This window comes from Lepisma saccharinum, chromosome 9 (assembly GCF_977018435.1).
Source record: "Lepisma saccharinum chromosome 9, izLepSacc3.1, whole genome shotgun sequence".
NCBI lineage: Eukaryota > Metazoa > Arthropoda > Insecta > Zygentoma > Lepismatidae > Lepisma > Lepisma saccharinum.
In genome coordinates this window covers 49,706,839-49,732,847 of record NC_139237.1, presented here as the reverse complement: position 1 = coordinate 49,732,847, position 26,009 = coordinate 49,706,839, and the positions used below count along the sequence as shown (strand labels likewise).

At 37.2% G+C, this 26,009-nt stretch overlaps 1 protein-coding gene across 3 annotated transcripts in view; it reads right to left on the bottom strand.

The window, feature by feature from the left end:
- The window catches only part of Tsp97E (Tetraspanin 97E), a 57,687-nt gene extending 37,734 nt beyond the window's left edge, over positions 1 to 19,953 (bottom strand). For all 3 annotated transcript variants that reach the window (XM_083128170.1, XM_083128172.1, XM_083128171.1), the window contains exons 1-5: positions 19,523 to 19,953; positions 15,519 to 15,686; positions 12,782 to 12,880; positions 7,759 to 7,878; positions 752 to 892 (exon numbers count right to left, since the gene is read on the bottom strand). In XM_083128170.1, coding sequence (XP_082984296.1) covers positions 752 to 892; positions 7,759 to 7,878; positions 12,782 to 12,880; positions 15,519 to 15,686; positions 19,523 to 19,582 — 588 coding nt within the window. In that variant the 5' untranslated portion in view covers positions 19,583 to 19,953. The remainder of the gene's footprint in view (positions 1 to 751; positions 893 to 7,758; positions 7,879 to 12,781; positions 12,881 to 15,518; positions 15,687 to 19,522) is intronic.
- Positions 19,954 to 26,009: the final 6,056 nt, after the last annotated feature.

Sequence of the window (26,009 nt, the reverse complement as noted above, 5' to 3'; positions counted from 1 at the left end):
CCTATGATTTTTCAGTTTGTAATGGAACATTTTGTGACATGGAGAAAAGTGGAGCCGCTCTGACAGAATTCAAGCATGCGCCTCTCGTCACACTTCCTGGGTGCTGCCATTCTATAAGATAATTTTGATCTCGCATTCTTCTGCTAACAAATAAAAAAGGTGGTTACAGAAGTAAAAGCATTGAGATGCCAAACACAGTGGAGGGAGAGGGGCGAGGTGGCGACTCATTGTATACACGAAATGATATTCTCCTCTTAGTAGCAACAGGTCGACACATTGAATAGGTATGATGCTATTCGCTCTTGATCTGCATAACAAAAGCTTATCGGCCTACAACTAAGAAAGTCATTTCTTGAACCTGAATTGTACTGTGCATTATATTCAAGACAGAATTGTTTCTTGCTTTTCCCCATCAAATACCAGGGTATGCATTACACACGCACAAGTATTATACATGCGTAAATACGGAATTTTGACTTTGTTCCATTTTTTTTATTTTAAAAATAGTTACCTTTCACGAAATATCAATACTTACATCAGGGTATCTTCTCATAAAAATTGAGGTCATGGCATCAAAGGCAGAATGGCACCTTGCTTTATAACAATTATTTTAATACTTACAACCAACGTGAAAATAACTAGTATTTTATGTGATAATCTGCACAATCCATTACAAAGAATTGGATTTCCCTCAGAATAGCAGCAAGCATTCTGGAAACATTCACAAAGGGGAAGAAAATAGGAGACTTACCTCAGTGAAACTAAAAAACAAGCCAATCCCTCCACTCAATTTGAATGCATAGCTGATGGTAGATTCCAATTTATCTGAGCATGCTGAGCAGCCAGCGCATGGGACACTGGTGTTTGGCGTAAAGTGCGTGCAACATTTAAGCTGGAAAACAAAAAACTGTGTAAAACATGCTATAATGATGGACACACATGAAATGTTTGCCAATATGGATAAAGTACCCCCCAAAAAAACAAATACTGATAACCAATACTATACTGATATTCATAACCAATATTGTACTGACCTGATATAAAACAGGGTGGTTAAAATTCATGATTTTCAATCTTAAAAAAATCATTTTTGACGATTTTTTAAATTTAAATATTTTTTTTTTAAAAAAAAAACATGCTTCAATTGTTCTTGTATGCGTTACGTATCCCTCATCTTTATTTTCCTTTGCAAATATTGGCGAATGCTTTTCGCTGAGCTGGTGCTGAAGTTAACACTTTCCTATACTTCCTGTCAGGCTGCCTAGCTACACGTAACTCGAAAATAAAGATGAGGGATACGTAACGGCTTCGCTGCACTCCACTTCCAAATTCGTTTCTAAAAGTCTGCATCCAGTCTCAATCTCCTTCAAAATCCCACTCACTCTCCTCTCTCCAAAACTCAGAAACCCCCTTTTCTTACTCCCGAACCACTCTCCTGTTCTCTTCCAAAACTCAAGACCAACTCCAGCATCTGCCTCTCTTGTTCTCTCCAAAACCCCAGGACCAACTCTCTGTCTCTCTCGAGCCAGATCCAACTTGCATTCCTCCTCATCAAAACTCCTCCCCTTTTTCTCTCTCATCAATTTTCCTTTGCAAATATTGGCGAATGCTTTTCGCTGAGCTGGTGCTGAAGTTAACACTTTCCTATACTTCCTGTCAGGCTGCCTAGCTACACGTAACTCGAAAATAAAGATGAGGGATACGTAACGTATGTATGCATTGCTTGCATTGTAGAATTACTTCTCTTGTATTCTACAGTTGTTACAAGCAAAAAAAAAACAAAAAAAAAACAGTGTTTTGTTGTGACGTTTCAGGAGAACACATGCTCCCTTCATCAGATATTTATTTTTAGTTTGGTTAAAGATACCCTTATAACAATGGTTACAAATATTTTTAAAAAAATCAGTTATAAAACGGATCTTATCAATATAAAAAAACTGTGTTTTTATGCTTTTAACAACCGTAGACTACAAGAGGAAAAAAATGCTTCAAATTGCTTGCATGGGATTTGGTATCATATTCATTTCCTTTTTTAGAGCCTAATAAACACCATTAAATGATAACGAGATTAATGTACTTTCCCCAAAAGTGATTCTCATATCTACAAAATCAGTATGTGCATTATTCTATAATTTATTTCTTTAAAGTGATTTAAATCAGTGATTTTTTTTGTCACCTGATTTAAATCGAGATTTAAATCAATCCACCTTGATATAAAATTGTGAATATTTCATGAACGTGCTCAATGTTTGTTCATTTACTTAATTAATGCGTCGTCAACTGAATATGATAGGTTTTGCATTGAAAAAGAATCTGTATATTTAGGAATTCAAGTTACAAAACAAGAGTATGGAAATTATATTTTTATTTAGGTGAGGCTTGCATGAAAATTGGCCAACATTTGGAATTCTATTTTAACATCATTCCCGATTGACATAGAGTAGGGATCAAGCTCCAGCTTGACCCTTTATCATCCGCATCCTCATAGTAGCACAAAAGTTCCATCAGTGGCACTCAGTGCCGCCCTATCAACACCAGCTATTAACATGAATTACACTAGCCTGCAATGGTTCTGCGGTAAAAATGAAAAGAGGTGATTCAAGTAGACATGAATGACCTAAATCTGAAAATAACAACAGTTTTGTGTATCACGTCCAGTTGTTGCACAATGTAAGTTATTCCATTTACATAGCTACATCATCCAATCTGTCTAATCTCTAAAGTGAGATTTAGGGTATCAAATCTCAGGCTATGTGAGAACCTGGGGCTAGAATTATACTGGCAGCAAGAGGTATATTTGTAAATGGGGGGTGCTGCTCTGGAGAGTGGTGTCAACACTCAAACAAGCAAAGGGGCTAGCCCCGTGAAATAAGAACACACTAAAACATTTGATTTAAATACTTTGCTTGACTGGACAGGCAGGGTGAGGAAATGCCATAGGATAGTTCGTGCCTGTAGCGCTGTTGGAAGTTCTCGTCTCCGCTGGTCCTTGCTTCGATGCGGTCCTATCCTGGAATAGAACGAACTAGGGAGCGAACTCAGTTTCTCCCAATACTACCCTAACGTAGTCCCGATATTCTAATGATAACTTTCTGCTTGTAATTATTTCCTTTTACTACGACAACTATGGAGCTCACTTGCTATATCTTGATCTGATCTAAAACTGAAAGCAACTAAGAGCAAGATTGTCTCACGTAGACTATTTATTTGGAATTTAAACATTTGTTCATAATTGGGAAAAGAGAGACGCGGTAGTATATAAATACTGAGAAACTAGTACTCACTTTTACCCATGAAGCTGTTTTTTCTTTTTCGATTAATTTCAGTGGCCGTATTTAAACATTTGATCGGTAAAACCGTTGACTCGAGCGCATCTCTCGATAACGGTGTTTTTATGAAAAACTAAATATGCTGACCAAGGCAGTAATTTATTTTATTAAAAACATAAACTAAAACGTAACGTTTCAACCTTCTAGCAAGGTCTTCATCAGACTTTTGTACTTGATACAGAGTCTGATGAAGACCTTGCTAGAAGGTTGAAACGTTACGTTTTAGTTTATGTTTTTAATAAAATAAATTACTGCCTTGGTCAGCATATTTAGTTTTTCATAATCATGGAAACAAGGCTTAACAGTGTTTTTAGCACAAAGCTGTGTTTGTTTATTTCCCCTGTGAGTTCTAGTAGAATTTGCATCAGCAGATTTTTCAAGATCCACTGAAGGTTGCCGGTGTTATGTGTTTAAAGGAAGCTCTTTCCAGCTTTTTTCACAACCCCTTTTATAAAGTGATTAGCTTATTGATTTATGACGCGGGTTCCAGGTTCGAATCATGCCATGTGCAGCATAGTAATACTATCGCATGTCTCCACATTACGCTGAATATGAACAAAGATCTTGAAAGAAATACATTAGATATGAAACATAATGGCAGCACTGTTGTGGGTGTTACATGTTCAATGGGAAGATAGGGAAATTAGATTCTTTCGTGAAGAAACTGTACTTCTTGTATTTCAGCATGAAGGTAGGTGATAAGGATAAATGTTTTGCTCCACATAGTGAATGTAACACTTGTATCGAGGGACTACGTTATTTGTATGAGAAGAAAAACAGAAAGCAATGCCTTTCACAATACCTATAGCGTGGCGCGAACAGAAAAATCATCATGATGACTGTTATTATTTTTATTTGTCCCAGGTTACTGGTTACAACAAAAGAAGAAAGGAATTAAATACCTCTACCTGCCATTAGCTAGGCAGCCTATTCTGCATGGACCTGACCTGCCAGTGCCTAAACCACCAGAAAACGTAAGAGAAAATGAATTTCAAAGCAGTTCCTCATATTCAAGCAGTGATGAATTGTATCCCGAAACAAAAGACTTAGAAACTTCACCGAAACTATTTACCCAACCTGAGTTCAATGATTTGGTACGCGATCTAGAGCTCACTAAAGAAATGAGTGAATTATTTGGCTAAAGACTAAACTAAAATAATTTTTGGCTCCTGAGGTTACATTTTCTTGGGATATAAATCATGCCAAACATTTTCGAAAATAATACACATAAGGAGGTCAACTGGTATTTTGTACCACAATCCCTAATCTTGTGCAACAGTTAGGAGAGGAGACATATGATCCCAGTTCCTGGCAGCTTTTTATCGACAAGCCTTAAAGCCGTTTTGCTACACAATGGCAATAAATTAGCATCCATTACCCTTGCACACACTACATAATTAGCTGAGTCATGCGAAACATTGAAGTTAGTTCTGGACAAAATAAAGTACCAGGAGAAGCAGTGGCAAATATGCAGGTAACCTAAAGTCATTGTCTTATTACTGGGACAACAGGGAGGTTACACAAAATTTCCCTGTTCCACGTGTGAGTGGGATAGTAGAGCCAGAGACAAAATAGGAGTTCTGTATATTGATCTGAAAGAGAGGAACTAAAACCAGATCCAGAAATGTTACAAAAGCGAGTCTAGTAGATCATCAGAAAATTCTCCTTCCCCAAATACACATAAATAAATATAATTATGAAACAGTTTGTAACGCACTAGACAAAAGTGGTCTATGTATCGAATACTTGTGCATGAAATTTTCTTCTTATCACAAGCTAAAGTCAGAGAAGATGTATCTCATGGACTGCAAATTCGTAAGCTGATGATTGATGATGATTTTAACAAGACAAAATTGAAGAAAATGTATGGGAAGCATTCAAAGAAGTTGTGAGGAAATTTCTTGGTAATCTGAAGGACCCACTGTATAAAAATAATGTGAGAAATGTTGGACAAGTTGAAAGTGCTTGGTTGTATTTGGTCTAGGAATTAATTTGTGCCCCTGGACAAGATATGGCACAACAAGCGTATCGTCCCACAGTTCCGTGTAGCCACACATGCGTTGAAAACTCCTGTCAGCGCGCAACGTTCGTAGTATAGGGCAGTTGATTGACGCGTCTACAACAGCATTTTGTAGTCAACTGAACATGGCGCAGTTCATGCCAGATAAAGTGTTTTTGCGGGGTGTTCTGCTTCATTACTTTAACATGCAGAAAAGTGCTACCGAAAGTCATCGTATTTTGGTGGAAGTGTATGGTGACCATGCGCTAGCTGAGCGAACGTGTCAGAAGTGGTTTGCACGGTTTAGAAGTGGTGATTTCGGCCTGGAAGACCAAGAGCGACCTGGACAGCCAAAAAAATTTGAAGATGAAGAATTGAGAGCATTGCTCAATCAGGAAACTTACGAAATGACTTCACTTCCTACCTTCAAAGATGCCATCTTCCTCACACCAACAACTCACAGATTACTGAACAACTGAACGTTCCCTACACAATTGCCAAACTAACCTGTAATCAAATTAGTCCACATTCCACATACTCTTCCCCTTCTGAGTTTTCACTCTCACTTCCCTCGGACTGGTCGCAGTTTTTGAGGGGGTTTCCGCCATTCTTCCACCCTGAATGCAATCCTACTAACAACGCAACAGTGTGGCAACGCTGTAGACAATGTAATGAATTGCAAACGTCACTTGTTCATATGAGCAAAGATTGATTCCAAATGTTGTTGATGTATCAAAAAATCATCGTGGTAAATCACGTCATTTTACAACTTCTGCACATTAATTTACAATTTCTACGTGACCACCAAATCTTAACTGCAGATACGTCATCAGGACTCCATAATTAGTGAATATTATAATTACTAACGAAATTATGCCTTTTTTTTGTATTGTAAAATCACAACCTTCTACACGTTATTCTGAAAGTTCCACACGAGAGCGCCAAATTTTAACCGCCAGATTCGTGATTAGGAGCCCTAAATTAGTGAGTATGAGAAATATGGACGAAATTGGAGAAGGGTTCGGTATTGTAAAATCATACCCAAAATATTCACTGTTAAAATCTTACTGACTCGCAGAAAAATCAGAAACTTCCAGAATATTTTAAAAATTTTCAAATTTCAATATTTTTCTCTTGCTTTTACGAGATCTACATAAAAAAAGGACACACTGACTCAAATGAAAGGAACTGAATGTTGTCAATTTTCAATATCATTATTTTGACAATGATATTTTGTATAGGTACTGCATACACACAATCATTACCCTCATCACAGAGAGTTCTTGGAGTATCTCCAGATATTCATGGGTAATATAATCTAGGCGCGCCATGATTTAAAGTAGGAAACGTTCCTGCGCACGGTACAGAGTGCTGCTTAAGAGGGACTGATCACTTCAGAAGCTTGTGAGCAACTGAAGCACGCCAGAGAAAAAGGTCTGAATGCCTTTATGTTTTCAGGGAATAGTGTAGTGTGTAGTGTATATGGCCTGTCAAGGTCGTTTCCTGCCTAGGGACAAGTCAGCAGTTAGACTAAGGTGCCTGTCCCCCCACTTCTGCCGACAGGAATATATATTGGTAAGGAATATATAGTGCGGTTAGGGCAGTTTTTGGGATAGACAAGGGAGAGACGAATGGAGTGAGTGAACACATGTATGTTATGAGTGAGTAAAAGCCCTAGGCAGGACACCATAGGCCAATATAACAGGTGTGTTTCCAGGGGTCATGTATATAAGTCCAATAGATCAGTTTAAAGGGTTTCATCTAGTGTCCTATGATCGGTGTTAATTAGGATGGTTCTTCAGCATAGACTGTCCTAATTATCATCATACATGGTGGAATCTAGCTGATTCTTTTACCACACCCATCCCCTCTACCCTTGTAACTTTTCACAAAATGTTTTCATTAATGAATGTCAAGATCGCAAGCACTTGATGAATTAATTATTGCATGGGTAAGAGAAAGAATTCAAAATGTTGAAAAAGGCAGCAGTTAGTGCCGCTGTGTGGGTTACAGAGGATTAATCAATTTGCAATAGTTATTGTTTTGTAGACTCTCTCAAACAGCCACCCACCCACAGGAGCTGCTCCAAATTGTAAAATTTACTTGTATATCACAAAAATGTTTTTTATAAATATATCATTGTCCAATGAAAAAACCACGAATGTGAAAATTTCGAATTTAAGACAAAATTTTTATACAAAATATTACCAAATGAAAGAAAGAAACCAACAGAGGAAAAAGTTAAATGTGTTTTCAGTTTCCAATTCTGACAAACACAAACTATTAATAAACATAAAAATGTCCATGCCATTTCCATGTTTTTGAACATTTTTACAAAATTTCCAGTTTTACATGATTTTCCTATACTTCTAACTTCATTTCCCCAACTTTCCTAGGTACTCTCTGATACCCACAACACATTCCACTTACCTCGTTACAAGGTGGATTAGACAACTGATGACCTGGGGGCATACTTTGGTTGTAGAATCCACAGCACTCAAAGACTCCTTGCACTTCACTCTTGATGTTGTCACCTACATTCATCCATCCCTGCAAAATAGCATAATTCACTAAATCAAAAAAATTTAAATTTTTGAAAGAAGCAAAATGTACTGAACCTTATATCAGCAAAAACAGCTTACAAGATATTTATTATTATTATATATATTATCTCAATAGCCTAGGGTTACAATTAAGCCATAAAACATTAAATTTTGAACAACATTAATACAAATAATGACTTGATGCCCTATGTAGTAAAAACACAAACAAAATCTACATCTAAGGAAAATGAGATGAATTTACATGAGGATATAAAGTAGCAATGAAATAAAGAAAGTCTGAGAGTTATACAAATTTAGAAGAAAGGAAAGTGTAAAGGTGTGTGGGTTTGGATATGAGTGTGTATGGAATTCGAAGAATAGGGATGGAAATTTTAAAACATATGTGTCAGAACTCCACTTTGCTGGTACTGAGTTTGACCTTTGTAGGGAGTGAATTTCACGTACCGCTGCTACGTATGAGGACTTTCATGATAGTCAAAACAACCTTAAAAATCAGGAGGGGTCAATAATAAGCAAGTGAGCTTGCACTACGAAGTCATAAGTACCATGCTACCTGGACAATGCTCCAAACTTGTCTCTTCTAGAGTCTTATTTAATTCCTAAAACTGTAAATGCTCAACAAAGTATTTTTCCCTTCCATAAAGGAAGAAGAGAGCTTGAAATGTAACATTTTTTAACACTTTCCAGACAAGTAACAGGCCCTGTTCAATAAGACAGGCGTAGCCATTAACTATAAGATTCCATTGTGAATGAACAACAGGTTTTAATCACACCATGTCTCTTGCTGATGTGTGTTGTAACCACGTCTTTAAAATTTCAACTGCTAAATGTCTGTTTTCTTTGTTGCTGAATTTTGCTTGTACTCATGTCGAATTAAGTTGCACTTTTGTTTATACTCTTGAGAATAACTCTGGCCAGTCCACGAGGGCTAATGCCTATCTACCAACTGCCAGCCTCTCTCTCTCCAACCAGTTACAGGGTGCTGTGTGGTCAGCACAACGAACCTGGTTGTCTATGACCGGATTACACTACTCATTCGTTGCTCGCCAATTTCCTCATGATGCTGTGTGGCCACCGGTCCCATACACAACCGGAAATCTCAGGAAAAGTTGTTCCGCTCATGCCCCCCCCCCCCCCCCCCCATCCCCAGGAGACTCGAACTTGCACACATCCCATAACCAGAATCCAAGCATTCACCTTAGACCGTCTGAGCACGATACGGGACACACTTGAGAATAGCATTTAATAATTTCTATCCACATTATGTAAATTTTTTACAAATGATTCCAGTTCAGATTTCGCAGTGTTAGTGATGATTTCGATCATAATAGAAAGTTCTTACATCATTTTCAAAAATTAATTTTATATTACCTACTCAACATATGTTTTCAGTAACTTTGATGTAATGTTATATTTTCTTTAACTTTCAAAAAATTGTTACAAAAAGAACATGTGAAAATTTATATAAAACTTAACATATTATATATCTGTGGAAAGAGGACATCTTGTAGATTTTAGAAAAATGTTAAATAATAAAACACATGATTTCTTTTTGAAAAAAAAAAAAAACTCCTGGGAAAACTCGATGTTCTAAGTCACATCCGGAAAGGGTTAAAGCATATCTCTAATACTGGGTTAATCAGAAGAAATTACAGGGCTACCGTAAATGATTCATCAGATTTCAAAACACTGTATTTTCAAAAGTATTATAAATACAGTAATGGTTGATACATAAAAAGGACCGAAATATAACAAAGTTTTCCTGCCACGCCATAAATGTTCTACAGCATTCTGCTGTTGGCAGTATGGCCACAGCAGCACAGAATGGTTTTATCAGACACGGTTGGTCACCTGATACCTTTCCCTTTACACAAACAACCAGTGTCCTTAAACTGCCGATAATACTGCAGAATGCTTTGGTGACCTGGTGAATCTTTTTGGTATTCTCTTCTGAATGGACACTGCACCTCAGTAACAGACGAACACCTAACATATTCCAACACAATTTTGTAACAGCACTGCACTGTCAGCTGATGTGTGTCACATGAAAACTTGGTGAGTTTCCAGTTCTTTTCACATGTCAATCATTATTATATGTGGAATACTTTGGAAAATACAGTGTTTTGAAATCCAATGAATAATTTACAGTAGCCCTGTACAACGTGAACCGGATATAACATTAGAGAAAGTGGCATTAGCACCGAATGAAATGGTGTCATGCTAACAGAGCAGCAAACTGGATGAAACCCTGAAGTATAACCCTTTTGCTCAAGTCATTGTTCAATGGTGATAATTGGGGATATGTATATTTCGTTTTTGAAACACGAAATGTGAAATAACACACTGTGATGTTCATTTTTATGTTTCTGAAAGGTGCGAGCTGCATTTTCCTATCATATTTTGTCATGAAATGTGAAATGAACTGCAAAATAAAACCTTAAACACAAAATTTAGAGTTCATTTACAGACGCAATACTTTCTGAAGTCAAAGTTATGCAATTCATGAAAAATTGGTTAATTCTGCAGTAAATATTGAGAAGAAAAAATGGACTTGTTTACACAGGAATAAACTAAATACTGTGATAACTACATAAAAACTGGTAAAAAATATGTTGAAAGCACCTTTTGACTTGTCTTATTTTCAATGTTTTACAAGCCTGACTCAAATTTATGATTCCTAGATATATGTATTTCAAAGAATGAGGTGCTATGAAGTGGAACACATTATACAGACCTAAATGCAGAACTGTCCAGTGTAGATGATTCCACTTGTTTCAATACATTTAAGAATTAACATGCAGTAGACTTTTCAGCGGTAAATGTGGAAAATGTGACAGCCTGAAAACTGTCAGTAGAAAGTTTCTGTCATATTCAACCTCGTTGAATTTGTTTCCTTTATGGCTACATTAAAACAGTGTAAAGTTCATCAAACTTCAAAACGTAGAACAACAAATAGCAGGTAGTGTGACAATTAATAATATGTTTCACAGTAAGTGCAGGGAAGTGTTCCTGAAAACTGGTCGATCGTGAGGAAGAAAGCACTTTGTTGTCACTTGACCAGCCCTGATGATGATACCAAGATGGAATCAAAAGCTTGGAAAAACTTTTAATGTGTTTTTTATTGTGCTGTTTGTGTTGATTTTAACAAGTATGTTGCCGGCATGTGACGTGAGAAGTTTTATACACTCACACACAATGAACTTATTGAAAAAAGTTACACTAGAACACTGTAAGTTAGTCTTTGAAAATTACGTTTGTCATTGGGCTGAGAACTTATCTAGAAATTCTACTGCAGAGGCATCAGGCGACTAAAGCTAGGGTCCACTCTCCAAAGGAACAACACTCCTGGCCAGCCAATCCAATATCAAAGTTCAAGACATAAATGAAAGAGCAATACTGACGGGGTTGTTTAGTTAACTAATTGCCATTTTTATTTATTTCCTCCTAATTAGAACAAATATCATTCACTTAAACTTTATTGCTTCACCAAAGACTGTCCACTCAAAGGTCACCAAGACTGGTTCTCCAGGACAGATGGTACAATTGCTGCTGAACAAAATCATTGGACACACTACTCATCCACATTATCTGTTAAACCAATTCACAGGTAATAGAGACTGCTCTGAGAAAAAACTATATCTTTCAAAGACCCTTTCCCTCCTGCCAGCTCAGTGACTGACTTTCAACCTTGCCACACTTCTTTTGCGAGTGTCCCTTCATCAATCATCTAATCATCACTAGGGCTGAGCCAGTACTGACGCTTGAAAATTGTAATAATTCAAAGTTGTTTAAAATATTGAATAATATTAGTGGGTGAGTATTTCACACCAATTACAAGCATAAATTTACCAACATTTTGTCTTAAAATATTAAAAAATTACATCAGAACACCTGTTAGGTAATCACGAAGTAAGTATTTCACATAATTGGTACAAAATCAATGGAAACTTCAATACACTAAAGTTGCTGACCAAGGCAGTTTAATAAAAATTAAAAGGACATTATGTTTCAACTCTATCAGGATCTTCCTCAGAAGGATCCACTCATCCTTAATGCTAAAATAGCCCGACCCTGTGGCCGAGTGGTTAGCACATCGCGCTGCGACACCAAGGGTCCCGGGTTCGAATCCTGGTCGGGCTTGGTTGTTTGTGAATGTCCATTCATCAAGTTCATCCCTCATCCCCATCTTCGCAAATTAGCCAAGAGGCACAAAACGTGAAGTAAAATAAACTAAATCAATCAATCAATTAATGCTAAAATAGCAGAAAATCGACATTAAATAACAAATACAATTACTTTCTCTGCCTGGAATGAATTTTAAATTTACACTCATATGCCTAGGCTGTTTTCTGTGGCCTTTCCCTCAACACACACCCTTCATTACAGCCTGCCTATGAACTGAACCATGGCTCCCAAATGCAATTGGATCTAAAGATATCTGTTTTGCGGTTACGTGGAGATATATAATTCAGTCTAATGAGTTCAAGTGTCGTATTTCCTGTGGAAAAAATTAAATGTGAACTGATTAGATTGAATTGCAATTTTGTATGGATATAGTCGACATGAAACAAAGTTCTTACAGAAATAATTAAACAAGAGTGCCTAATAAATCTATACACTGTCCCAGCTAAGTGTAGAGCAGGCTAACAAAATCAAGTCTCTGCGCAGGTAGTGATGGGAGACAGCTCCACCAATGAACACGTGAGAGGAACGAAATTGCGTGGAGTGGGGGAAAGCAACTGCCTTCCCAGCAGCGTGTAGTGCTTCGCTCTGACCTCTCAATTTCCCTCGCTTCTCTGATGCTATGTGCAGCCTTGGTCCACAGTTAGCTGGGACCGGGTATAATATAACTTACTAACCAGTTTCACGATGACTAGCATAAAACTTACCGTTTTTGCCAATGATTTCTGCTGATCCATATTAAATGCCAGACACGCACATGCTACGCTGAACTGAATTAGAAAGAGGAGGAAAAGAATGACCATGTACTGAAAAAAGAGTTAAGGCCAATATAATGAAATTCTCATACAATACTGCAATTATGAAACTCAACTTTATACTGTGAACACGCCTACGTAACACATAATGTAATATATTTTTTACACGGGATACTCTGAAATTAATGCCTTATCTTTTCTTTTATGTTTTCAGTATGGTATGGAACTATTTTTATGTACAATAAACAAAATGTTTTAACAATAACTACCAATAGTGTGTATAAGTCATTCATCTTCTTTCAGAATGGGCCTTGCACAATCCAGTCAGTCATAATTTGAAAATATAGTTACGTGCATCAGATAAGTGGTCAGCAAAGGAACCACAAAGTGGGCTTAACTGCCAAAGATTTCAGTTAAAAATAATATTGTGTATTGCATTGACCATCTCTTTTATTAATGGCGTACTTGATAAAAACACCATGTTAGGAAATTAAAAAAAAATAAGTTATTATAGCCAATGGAAAGAAAATTCATGAAGTAACAGGAAAAGAGAAAAAAAAATAAACCTCGAAAATGATTTTAAAAAACAACAAAGATGGCTAACAATAGTAAAAAATGACCTACAAGCCAAAGAGGCTGAAAATGCAAAATAAAAATGTTTCTGGTTGTAACTGAAGGTAAAAGGCTGATACCAGGTTTAGCATTGTTTTCAAGGCTCAGAAAAAAATATGATTTTTCATCAACTTTCAAGCCCTATTTATAACTGTAAATTTGTTGACATTTTACATAAGATATTGCCCTGATTTATTTTCCACAAAAAACATATATTCCTGAGTACTAAAACACTAAAGGATGTTAATGCAAGCACTAGCAGATACTTGTTTATGCCAGTTCCTCCACACTTGTCTACTGTAGCAGCAACGCCTGATTGAAAGGAATTCACAGCATGCTGAGAGCAACTTCTGCCACCCGGTGACACTGCCACATGTAATACAGAGCGAATGACTGGCACTGAAAACTAACAATTATAAAAAATGTATGTGGCTGGAGCCACAGGGGCTTCCAAACAGGAATTTTTGTGTTAAATTTTATTTTGCTATTAACTTTATATTTTGGAAAGGGGCACCTAAACATCCCTTCCCACAATGGCAAGATTCTTTCAGAAAAAAAAAAAAAAACTGTCCACGGTAAATAGTTTTGCCTCTGTATTGTTTTTTGTTTTCTCTAGCACTGCACATTTGGAAAGTGTGCTCTTGAACATCTCCTTTACAGGCAAAAAGAGGCCCCATCAGAAAAAGGTTGAAGTATCTCGTAAGGTAAGTTTAGATGAAAGCATTTTCCTTAGCATTTATGCCATGACCAAAATGCTATCATGTAAAGTAAAAAATTGTATGGCATTCTTCATTGCATCTGTCAAGGATAGGATACATCCTATTCAATAACATAACCAATCAGAACCAAGCTCTAGTCACGAGTGCAGACTTAAACAATCACTTCATATGTTTGAAAGCCGAAAAATATTCAACCAAGAGGGATAATGTGGTAACAGTATGGTATAGTGAAAACACTTTCTTCAAATTTACAGGAGAAACTACTTACGGAACTGAGTTTCTGTAGACTTTTGGAAGCTCGTGGAAGTGCTTTCTCCCTTCATTCAACTTCTTCAGCCGGTAAATCATGTATTTTTCGACATAAATGTATCTCCGATGCACGATAGCTCTTGCCAACATTACCGTCGACTACGTGAATCAAATGTTCCGAGCGTTCGATTATGTAACCCCCTGTTAGTAAGCAACCACGCAGTAGTTTTACAAGATGACGTGTGAAGGTTGCATTGTACAATTTTTTTTTTCCAATTTAATTTTCTATGTTTGCCTAACCTAACCTTCCGTGAATGGTTTGCGGATCAATATTCGCTTAAAAACCTTCTGTGAATAGTTTGTGCGGCATTTTTTGGTTAGTAAGCTTGGAAACACTGCATATCAGCTTACGATAGACATCCTGAGTCAAGATTTGCCCGCCATACTGTGTGTAACGAAAGCGAATTAGCAACAAACAATAAATACTTGTAATGTGAAAAATTACGCTTTTTTCAGTGTAAAAAGCAAAATCCCACGATCAAAAATGTTCCGCTATGCATAACAGGTAAGTACAAATGTAAATAATTAGGAAATAAACAAATGAAATGTGTTTTCGCTATACCATACTATTACCAGATAATGTTTCCTATTAAACTGAATTAGGTACAAATCATTGGCCCTACTTAACTACACACTTTTATAACGCATGCAGTACAGGTATGGAAGAATATTTTAGTTGTTTCAATTGTGCACACCGTACACTCACCATAGATATTGTAATGCAACGTGCCTTTCGTGTTGTGTATATTATACATTCTAATCGCAAAAGCTAACCAAAATGTTACATGAAATGCTTCCGTGAAAAGTACTATCTGCTACAAGATTTTTGGAAGCATTTACATAGCATTTACGCTAGCAAACATGTCAAAGTAAATTATTCCGCCTAAGGCCTGCATAATCTAAACTCCATTCATTGATAATCTCATTCAGCAATTGCACTGTCAAGGGGCAGTTTAATGTGAATCCATCATGACCTTGGTTTTTATTTATACTATATTATACATTAAGATACTCGCTATCTTTTTGCACACCTTCTATGTAAAGGATACAAAGAAGAGAAGGACCTGATGGTGCTTAATGGCACCAATCAATCCAACAATGGATATTAGCAAGAGAAATACACCACATGCTAGTATCCCGCCAACTATTGGCAGATCTGTCACAAGTGTTGATGATTTTCCATAGACTGCAACACCAATCAAAATGAAGGCCACAAGCTGAAAATAAACGGAAAACATAACATTACTAGGCAGAACTGTTCATTCTGCAAAATAAAATCTTTGTTTGTGGGTGTGTGAGCAATTACATAGTTACAGACATTAACATTTTTGAAGTCTGATCTAACATATTCTACTCATCATATGAAGCTTTGACTTTACAAAGTTGAACCCTTCTGACAACAGTGCTTCCTCTTAAATTGTATACAGGGAGGGGGAGGGAGGCTGTGGGGTTCAGTTCCACCATTGCAGACAGCGTTCACAAGAGAAACTACTTATTCCTTTCTGGGTAACATTATAGTACAGGGGTGGATTTCTTCAAATTTACAGGAGAAAGTACTTACGGAAATTATTTTCTGTAGTGTTGTGGAAGTTCGTGAATGTAGTTTTGATCCATTTTAATGCGAATACATGTTGTTTTCTGCAAAAATCTCTGTCCGACATGCTGTTTCTGCTGCCGCCATTTGCTTTCTGCACGAGAGCACAATGTTCCGTGTATTAGATGACGTAACCCCGTAGTCAGTGTTTCAAACTTGCCATGTTGAGTATTTTTAATTGTTTTTTTTTTATTTTTTTTAACTATGCTTGCCTAACCTAACCTTACCTTATGGAAAATGGTTTTTGGGGCTAATGTCAATGGTTTGTGAGGTATTAGCATAATTTCAAATCCGGGCACGAAAGTAGGTATTTTCCGGTGAACGAGGTTGCAACACTGCATAAATTGACAAAACACTCGCACAACGTGCCCTGAACCAGTACGCTAGGCGAGTTATCCATAACAGTTTTCATTTGGTCTGTTCTACACAACGTCAAATTTAAATGTAAGAAATAGACATTATCTTAGTTTGAAATGCATTATTTCACCTTAGGAAATGTGCCGCATTCTAAAATAGTACGTTAGCAATGTAAAAAAGTGTGAAATATATGATTTATAGGTGTCACCCCATACTATAATAGTACCCCTTTCTGCTTCTGTGCCACCCATAGCAGGGGCTTTGTAGCTACATGAAGGGAAATTTCCCCTGGTGAAGAGGAATTCAGATTTAACTTTAGGTAAAAATAGAAATTTTATGAAAAATATAGAAATTCCTGGAAAATTTGAAGTGGATTTCAGTTTTTTTTTGTCTGTATTGATGTTTTATTTCTATTACACCTAATGAATCTATTTGCGGTGTATAATAAATATATACAATATTAGAATTATTGTGGTAAATCAGGTCAAATTATCAGGATGCAACACTGTTTTCAATCTAATGTGTTTGAACTTTCAACGTAGAATTACCTTTGAGGATATACACTGGTATGAGCTTCAATGAGAATGCAAAATGCATAGGCCCAAGTTCCATTTGTTTTATTGTGATTTCATCATGTTTCAAATGCAGACGCTGTGTCAAGGTCGTACTTTTTACATTATAACTTTTATATTTTTGGCTAGAATTCAATTTTTTTTTTAATATATATATTGTTCCAAACACATGTATTTAACAGAAATGTTTCTTGCACCTTTTTTTTTCTTCATGAAAATGGAGGGGAAAATTTTTGCTGACAAAGGAAGACCGGCTTTGTTGTTCTAAAGGAATGCTTTTCACTCCCGCCTGCTTACTGCATTCGAAGGAAGCTTGTTTATCAGTATCCGATGTCAAAATGAAAGTTTTCCATGCGGGTGCAAGCAGGGGGTGGGGGTGGGGGAAGACTGGTTGTTGAATCTGCATTGTGAGAATGGAATTTCGAGGCACACTGAAGAAAACCTTTGTCTTTGAGCACAAGTGTTCAACAAGTTGCAACACAGGTTACCCTGCATAGTCTAAAAATAGAATTTCAAGCAGGTGCATGAATCAGCTCTCATTTTTCACTGCGTTCTAGCTTTTCGTCCATGAAAGTTGTGTGTAGGTGTGTGTCGTTTTGTACCCAAGTGCGAGGATATTTTTTGAGTGAAGTGACAAGACTTCCAACGACTTTTTTGTCATCTGCGTGTTTTTCTTGTGGTGTAAAAAGTGTGCTAGTGTCGTTTGTGCCTGCTGTGTCCCCAAAAGGCTTTTTTAGGGGGGCAGGGGAGGGAGAAACCCCATTTTTTTAAAAAAAAGTATTTTTCAGGGGATTTCCCCCCTTTTCCCCTCCATATGTACGCCGGATGTGCATAAATTATATATTGTCTGAATCTGTGATTCATTCTGCGAACAACGAAATATCGTTCATATCTCCAGGGCAAATAGTCTGAGCTAAAGTCATTTCAAGGTACCGCTGCATTTTTAAGCTTGAATCAGTGGCGTGCCGATCATTCCTTTTGGGGGTACAACTCACGTTACATTGGTCATATGATAATAATGCAAATATTTTTGTGTTCCTTACATGTCAGCGATCATTTCCATGTGCATGTCAACACAGTCATGTACTTTTTCCTTGGAGGGGAGGGGGGACCCATCTTTTCCCCGAAATTTTGAGTTAGCCCCTCCCCCCCACCACATATATGCCGAATTTGCATAAATTTCATATAGTCTGAATCTCTGGTTCATTCCGCGTACAATGGTATATCACTCATCTCTCTAGGGCAATTAGTCTCCAATCTACACGGGCCTCCCCGATGGCGCAGTGGTAGCGTCGTAGCCTTGTAACCAAGGGGTCCCGGATTCGATACCCGGTGGAGGCACAAGTGGTTCGGATCCCACTTTAAACTGTAGGTCCAGTCCCGATTAGCCTTACTGTGCATAAAGTGGACTTAAAACACTAAATCAATCCAAGTCTCCAATCTACACTCATTTAATTGAAACTCTGCATTTTGCACAAAATCGGCGCTGGACCAAGGGGGTTACATGTGAAAATGGCCTTGGGACTCAAAAGGTTAACATGGTTCAATTTCGATTCACTTCTGTTAACACATACTGCAGAGTTTTAGTGATTACTTAATACTTTGTTCAATATATGCTTTCGTAGTCAGGTTACGCAAGCCAGGTTTAGTTCTCTTAGCATTAAAATAAAGTCCCTAAATGCATTCTACTAAGATTCTGATTTACTTCTCCATAAATTCCCATTAGTCTACGATACAGTCGCTTGTCAATACATTGTCCACGAGAAGCATGCATGCTTGCGTAAGGTAACTATTTTAGTTCGTTCTTTAGAACTGGGTATCCACTCCTAACGTTAACATAAAGCTATAGAAAAGTGACATTGAATAACCAAAAGCACAAATGAAATAAAACAGTGGTTATGCAGTGACGAAAATAATAATAGGAAAAAAAAATATAATATGGATAATAATGAAATTAAAACAACCCAGGTTATATACTTTTTTCTTTTATCACTTAAATGCGCATTAACCCTTGGCTTCCTACAGAAATTCAAAGGAATCTGTAGCTATGCACTGGGGGTAGTGTTCGATACATATTCAATCAGTTCAAACTAAACTACTTTAATTGAATTACGTGTTTCAAGTTACGTAATTATAATCTGTAAAAAAACTTACAGAATACGGAACTGGAGTCAGTTGCGCATAGGTAAGGACTATTATGTAATACACAATTTGTCATCATAGATCGCACATATGTAATTCCGTGTACATTCTTTAGCTCTGTCTGATTAAAATTCGACTAAACTCTGTTGCTAATGTTCTTGTAAAAATACGTCTGTAAATACAGTTAGGCCTAGTTGAAGAGTATAATGACCTCCAAGAGATTTGCCCTAAACAATTTTTCTGCATTATGTTTACAAATTCAGTGAATAGTTAATAATATATATAATATAAGAGGAAGTAGTGTACAGTAATCACGCAAAAAAAAAAAAGTCTGCAGTGATAATTTGTTCCTGTACTAATTCACACGACTACGGAGTATGATACTTACTATGTACAGAATGTTCAGCGCTGTTAATGCGTTCTTCGAACAAGTAAAGCCACCGCACATGGTTTCATATAGGTAAATAAGTTCTCTTCCAGGAAACAAATATAATTTCGACACAAAAGCTTTCACTTTATTTTATTCCAACACTTACTGACACACAGCACTACAGGAACACAGTACATAAACACTTCGCGAACATTCGTAAAACCCTACGTTCGATCAATGACTGGATGTTATTTTCCTCTCTCACAACGACTGTATCAAGGATGCATTTAGTTGTAAGATAAGAGGAGAAATAACACAGAGCTTCTATAATTTCCTGCGATCACACAAGACTTTTAAATACTCTCATTTTCAACACACAAACATATGATGATTGTATGTTGCAAATAAGTAAACGATGGATTAGTCACTGCAGGAAAGGACCGGTCCGTTCGTACACACTGTAGCCAAGTCAGCTTTAAAATCCAGGAAGTCAGCTGATTGTGAAACCCGATAGCTGCACGAGAAATTGTACACGCCCAGAAAGAAGGTTCTTATTTCGCCTGTCAATCTGACAAGGATTCACTGTCACTGACATTTATTATATCATTATTCTTCTTAAAAGTTCGCCGGACCCTGTGGCCGAGTGGTTAGCTCATCGCGCTGCAACGCTAGGCGTCCCGGGTTCGAATCCCGCTCGGGTTTGGATGTTTGTGTTCGTCCGAATAATGAGAAACAATGTGAATAAAGTGGAAATTGACATGTGTGAAAGTGTACGAATGTGTGAATGACGGGGGGTACTGCCGAATAGGGGTATTCCTTTAAAAAAAATATTAATAATAATAATAATTAAAAAAGTGGTTAGCCCTGCAACGCTAGGGGTCCCGGGTTCGAATACCGCTCAGGCTTGGATGTTTGTCCGAATAATAAAAACGAACGTGAATACAGAGAAAATTGACATGTGTGAAAGATTGTGAAAATGTGTGAATGACGGGGGATACTGCCGAATAGGGGTATTCCTTTAAAAAAAAAAAAAAAAGTGGTTAGCACATCGCACTGCGACGCTAGGGGTCCCGGGTTCGAATCACGCTTGGGCATGGTTGTTTGTAAATGTCCATTCATCAATTTCATCATTTCATCCCTCATCCCCATATTCACAAAACGCGAAGTAAAATAAAACAAATCAATCTTCTGATTTGTTCTCAGTGCCATCTTGTACTCTATTTTGTTGTTGTTGTTATTGTTATTTTCCTGCTGTTACTGTTTCAGTATAAAATGGTCATTCAGTACTGTATCTGAAACTTTAGGTAAAATAAATAAAAAATAAATAAAAGTTCACATAACACTGTATTATTGGATATTACAAGACAATAAAGGAAATGCTACCATAATCATGAATCAGTATGCAATCATGAATAAATCAACATTACCCAAAAGGAATGTGTGCGCACTGTGCCAGTCATATGGTAAAGTTAGCCCATCTTCAGCTATGTCGAAGTTTGCCGTGAGAAACTGTTTTGGTACAGTAAGTAAAGTTTTTGTTGTTGTTGTTGTTGTTGTTGTTGTTGTTGTTGTCAGAATAATATATGCAGTGGTGAAATACTAAAAACAGTATATTGCATTATGTACCAGGCAGTAAGAAACACTATTTATCAGTGTGTGAGCCGGACCCTAAGGCCGAGTGAGTCTGCCTCTGTGGCGGAGTGGTTAGCACAGCGTGCTACAATGCCAGAGGTCCCGGGTTCGAATCCCGGCTAGGACATGGATGTTTGTGTTTGTATGTAATGAGAAAAACCGAGAAAATAGTAATATTGATATGAGTGAAAGTAGAGAAAATGCGTGAATGGCGGGGAATACTACCGAATAGGGGTATTCCTTTTCATTTTTGTCTGTAAAAAAAAAAAAAAAGTGGTTAGCACATCGCGCTGCAACGCCAAGGGTCGGTTCGAATCCCGCTCGGGCTAAGTTGTTTGTGAATGTCCATTCATCAATTTCATCATTTCATCACTCATCCCCATCTTCGGAAATTAGCCAAGAGGCACTAAACGCGAAGTAAAATAAACTGAATCAATCTATCAATCATTATCAGTGTCTGAAACACGATTTGTATAAAAACATAATTCACTTCGTGTTTAGTAATTATTATTATTAATAATAATAATTTAATATATGAGACATAGACGTAACTTGGCAGGGGGCAAGAGGAGGGGACTTGCCCCCCCACCCAATTCAGATTTATTAAAATTTACAAGTTCATGGTACTCTTGTTGACCTCCTGAGACCGTGGGGAGCAAAATAATTAACAGTAATCCTTGTGATTTCGTAAATATCACAATTATGTATCAAATAATCCGCAATGAGATGGAAAACTTTTCGAGCCCCCTCCCTCCCCAAAGTTAAACTCAAGTTCGATTCTGCCCCCTCAAAATTAGGCCGCAAGTTACACAAGCAAATGTTCAAGGTATAGACATCACATCAATTAAACTCAATTCTCTACTTTTCATTCAGGACAGACAAACACAAACATCCATGTCTTAACCGGGATTCGAACCCGGGACTCCTGGCGTCGTAGCGCGCTCCGGAAACCACTCTGCCACGGAGGTCGACTGTTTACTTGACAATTTGTAGGCAAGAAATCAGATTTCACTATTAAAATTTTGTAATATGAAAAGAGTAGAGCAATGAAAGATATTTTTTTTATGTATTATGTCTTATTTTAAACTAGTATTTCGAAGATATTCGGTAGTCTTGAACCTCCAAACCCCCTCTCTCACTACGCCCTTGGATTAAACGCTTATTGCTTATTCCATTTTACTTGTATGGGATGATAAAGGAAGTTTCTACACCGTTCCTGCGAAGTTTTGTTCTGTTCGCATGAGAAATTTGTGAAAGACTACTTTTGTTTGCTTTGCATACAGTGTCTCCAACGACTATCTCCTAACAAACTAGTGTTATCTCAAATGTTTGCAGTTGCAATCAGCAATTTCCGGAAACTTATTCGAAACAATTTCTAGTAGTGAGTAAACTGGTACGATTCATCGGTCAAGATTGTAGCGAATATATGTCTTTGCAAGCTGACTTTAGTTTTCTATATTTTCATATCTTGGTTATTTTAGTTCCACTCAAGCTGTTCATTGTTCAACCAAAACGCTCAGATCTTGGAGGCGGGGGCCGTAAAATAATCAACAAAAAAACCGCGTCTTCATTTCGACTTTGTTAATTGTGTGGAATACCTAGTAAGACAAGGATAAATTGATGTTTTATTTCATCACAATTTTTATAAAGCTGTCATCAAATAATAATATGGCATAGCATGCCGTAAAAGAGAAAAGAAGAAAAAGAAAGAAATGGGTAAGAAGAAAATCTGGAGTGAGAAAAAGAGTCAGGAAAACATATTTGTAAATGTCACATATGTTTTACATAATGTAGTTGCCCACCTTACTTTTTTCAATTTTCAGCTTCTGTCAACAGCAGTGGCGTGCCCAAGGGAGGGTGTTGGTGGGAGTTCTAACCGCCCCTTTGGCCCAGTATTAATAATAAAAAAAGAAGGTCATAGACAGAAATAAATGGCAAAATGAGGGCTAACTACTAAAAAAGTATAAGTAACCTCCTCCCTCCCTCCACTTTTGAAAATTCTGGGCACGCCATATACGGTCAAAATTTTCTGGCACCGCTCCTGGAAGAATGTATCAGCATGTGTTACTATTGCAAAGAATACTGTCAAGTTCTGAATATAATAATAATAATAATAATAATAATAAAATCGTCCGTATTAGAGCGGACGTGTTTCGGACTCAAGGACCGCTCTTACAACAAACACTTCTCTGGAAGGTTAATACAATGCAAAGATGGAATCTACGAATATACATTGTAAAGTATGAATAAGAATGGAAAGGATTACATGTAAGCTTAATGGATATAGATTGGATACAAAAATATCAATTAAAAAAAGAAGAAAATAGATTATATGTGAACTAATGGACATAGATATCTAATGTTCGTCGCTTGCGTCTTTGGTATATAACTGAACTGAGCTTATCTGCTGCAACACCGCAAATAAACATAATAATAATAATTTTTGCCGGACTCAGTGGCGGAGTGGTTAGCAAAGCGCGCTACGACGCCAGGGGTCCCGGGTTCGAATCTCGGCCTGGTATAGCCGTTCTTTGTATGTCCCTTCATCAATTTCATCATATCATCTCTCATCCTCATCTTCGCGATTACCCAAAATTGACAGAAGTGCGAAGTAAAATAAGACAAACGAAATCAAATCAAATAAGCATAATATACAGGGTTTCCTGTTAATTTCTCTACCCTATTACATTGTATAATCGTTGCAGATTTTATGCCTAATTTTCTTGGAAAAAGTGGGGTGTGACCATTATGTGAAGCTTTGGATTTTTTTTATTTTTTTAAATTTTTTTTTATACAAATGTGCAGGTATTATCGGTACTTGTAAAATTATCTATTTCCAAAATTATTTTTGGTGCAAGATTAGGATGCGCGGAATACTGGTGAATATAAGTTACTTATACTGGATGTGAATTCAGCATTCAAAATCGACGCACATAATTTCTTAGCGACAGTTTAGTGAAAATTTTTGCAGTCTGAGAAAAGGTTAACATGTTAGTTATTTTTGATAGGTGCATTTCTGTCGAAATATTACATTTGAGAAAATTTTCTACCGTTCAGAAGTACGGAGCGGGCTTACAAAATTTAATCTTCTTGTTCGAAGATTCTGCGCAGCTATCATCGGTTTCGTTTTATCACGCGCCGATACGACGCTTACGTGATGAAAGGTTACAAATCAATTTTTGTAGTGAAAAAATCATTTCACCATTAGGCCTATACGGTGAAATACGGTATATCTCAAGTTTTTTTCTTTTCTCCTAATGTTTTTATTTCTCTCTCTCTCTCCTTATACTTCTTCCTTGTTCTGTTTCTACAGTGTTCTCTCTCCGTATCCAATTAACTCCATCCAATATAAATACAAGGGCCGCCCATAAAGAAACCGAACTGTCCAAAAACAAAAAAAAGCTAGGGCTGTGCCGAAGCCGATTACAGATGTATGAAAATCGGCCGAAATTGACATATCGGCATCGGTATCGGAATCGGCCAAAATCCGATATTTAAACCGGTACAGATTATATTAGAGTTTTCCTTCTAATAAGTTTTATATTCTAGTTTTGTAAGATTTATTGAAAATTTTGTTATGATTCGTCATTATTGTAGAGTTTTTGTAATAAAATTATTGCAAACTCTCATTCAGAGGATCAACCTAACTATAAATCGGAAATAAAAGAGTACATTGCTGAACCAGGATCTGCTGTTGTATTGGAAATTCAAAAATGAGTATTCAAACCTGAAGAAAGTGCTGAGAAAATACTTGAGCATTCCTGCTGCATCAGTATTCAGTGATTGAGTGTTCAGTGTTGCTGAACAGATTTGCGATAAGAGAAGAAGTAGGTTACTTCCTGAAGTGCTTCCAAATCTCGTATTTCTGAAGTTGAATCTGGCAGAACAGAAATTCATTTTGCATGTCAAAGAACTGCTTGTGTACTTATGTTAAATCTCTAGATTCACATAACCTTTTGTAGATGCAAATGTACATTCGCATCTCTTGAGAATACATATGATATGCAATAGAAATGTACATACCAAATTTATTTTTGTGATGCAGAAAATAACATCCCCTTTCTGATTAATAATCTTATGTATCGGAATCGGTTAAATATCGGCATCGGTATCGGTTCCAAAAATTATCGGCGAGTACATCGGCATCGGTAAATTTTCAGCTTCGTCACATCCCTAAAAAGAACCAAACCAAATAAAAATGTACCGTATTCTGGCAACCCTGCAAAGAGCTATAACGAAACGTCCCGTCAGTGTATGTTTCAACCTGTTACAGGCAGTCGGTATCGGGGCAAGCGTGCGTCAGATGCAGGTCGTGTGCAGGCGGCGTACAAAATACGCGCACCAAGATGGAACAACGTTACAACATAAAGTTTTGTTACAAATTGGGTAAATGGTTTACCGAAGCATTACAGATGACACGGGCAGTGTATGGTGATGCAACATTATCAAGAACCCAGATGTATGAGTGGTACAAACAAAAAGACAGAGTGCGCAGTGGCAAGGACAGTTCTCGCCCGTCAAGATAAAAGCACGGATGTCGAAATCGAAGACAAAGGTGCTGTTGATCGCATTTTTTGATCACCAAGGACTGATCCACCATGAATTTGTCCCTGAAAACCAAACAGTCAATCAGTGGTATTACAAGGAAGTGCTTGGTCGAGTCAGAAACAGGATGAAGCGGGATATGAAGAACCTCTGTGATTCTGGCAAATGGTTTCTCTTACACGATAATGCGCGGCCTCATACCGCATTGTCTGTACAACATTACCTTGTTATGCATTCAGTGACAGTGATCAATCATCCTCCATATTCTACGGACTTATCGCTTAGATTCACATAACCTTTTGTAGATGCAAATGTACATTCGCATCTC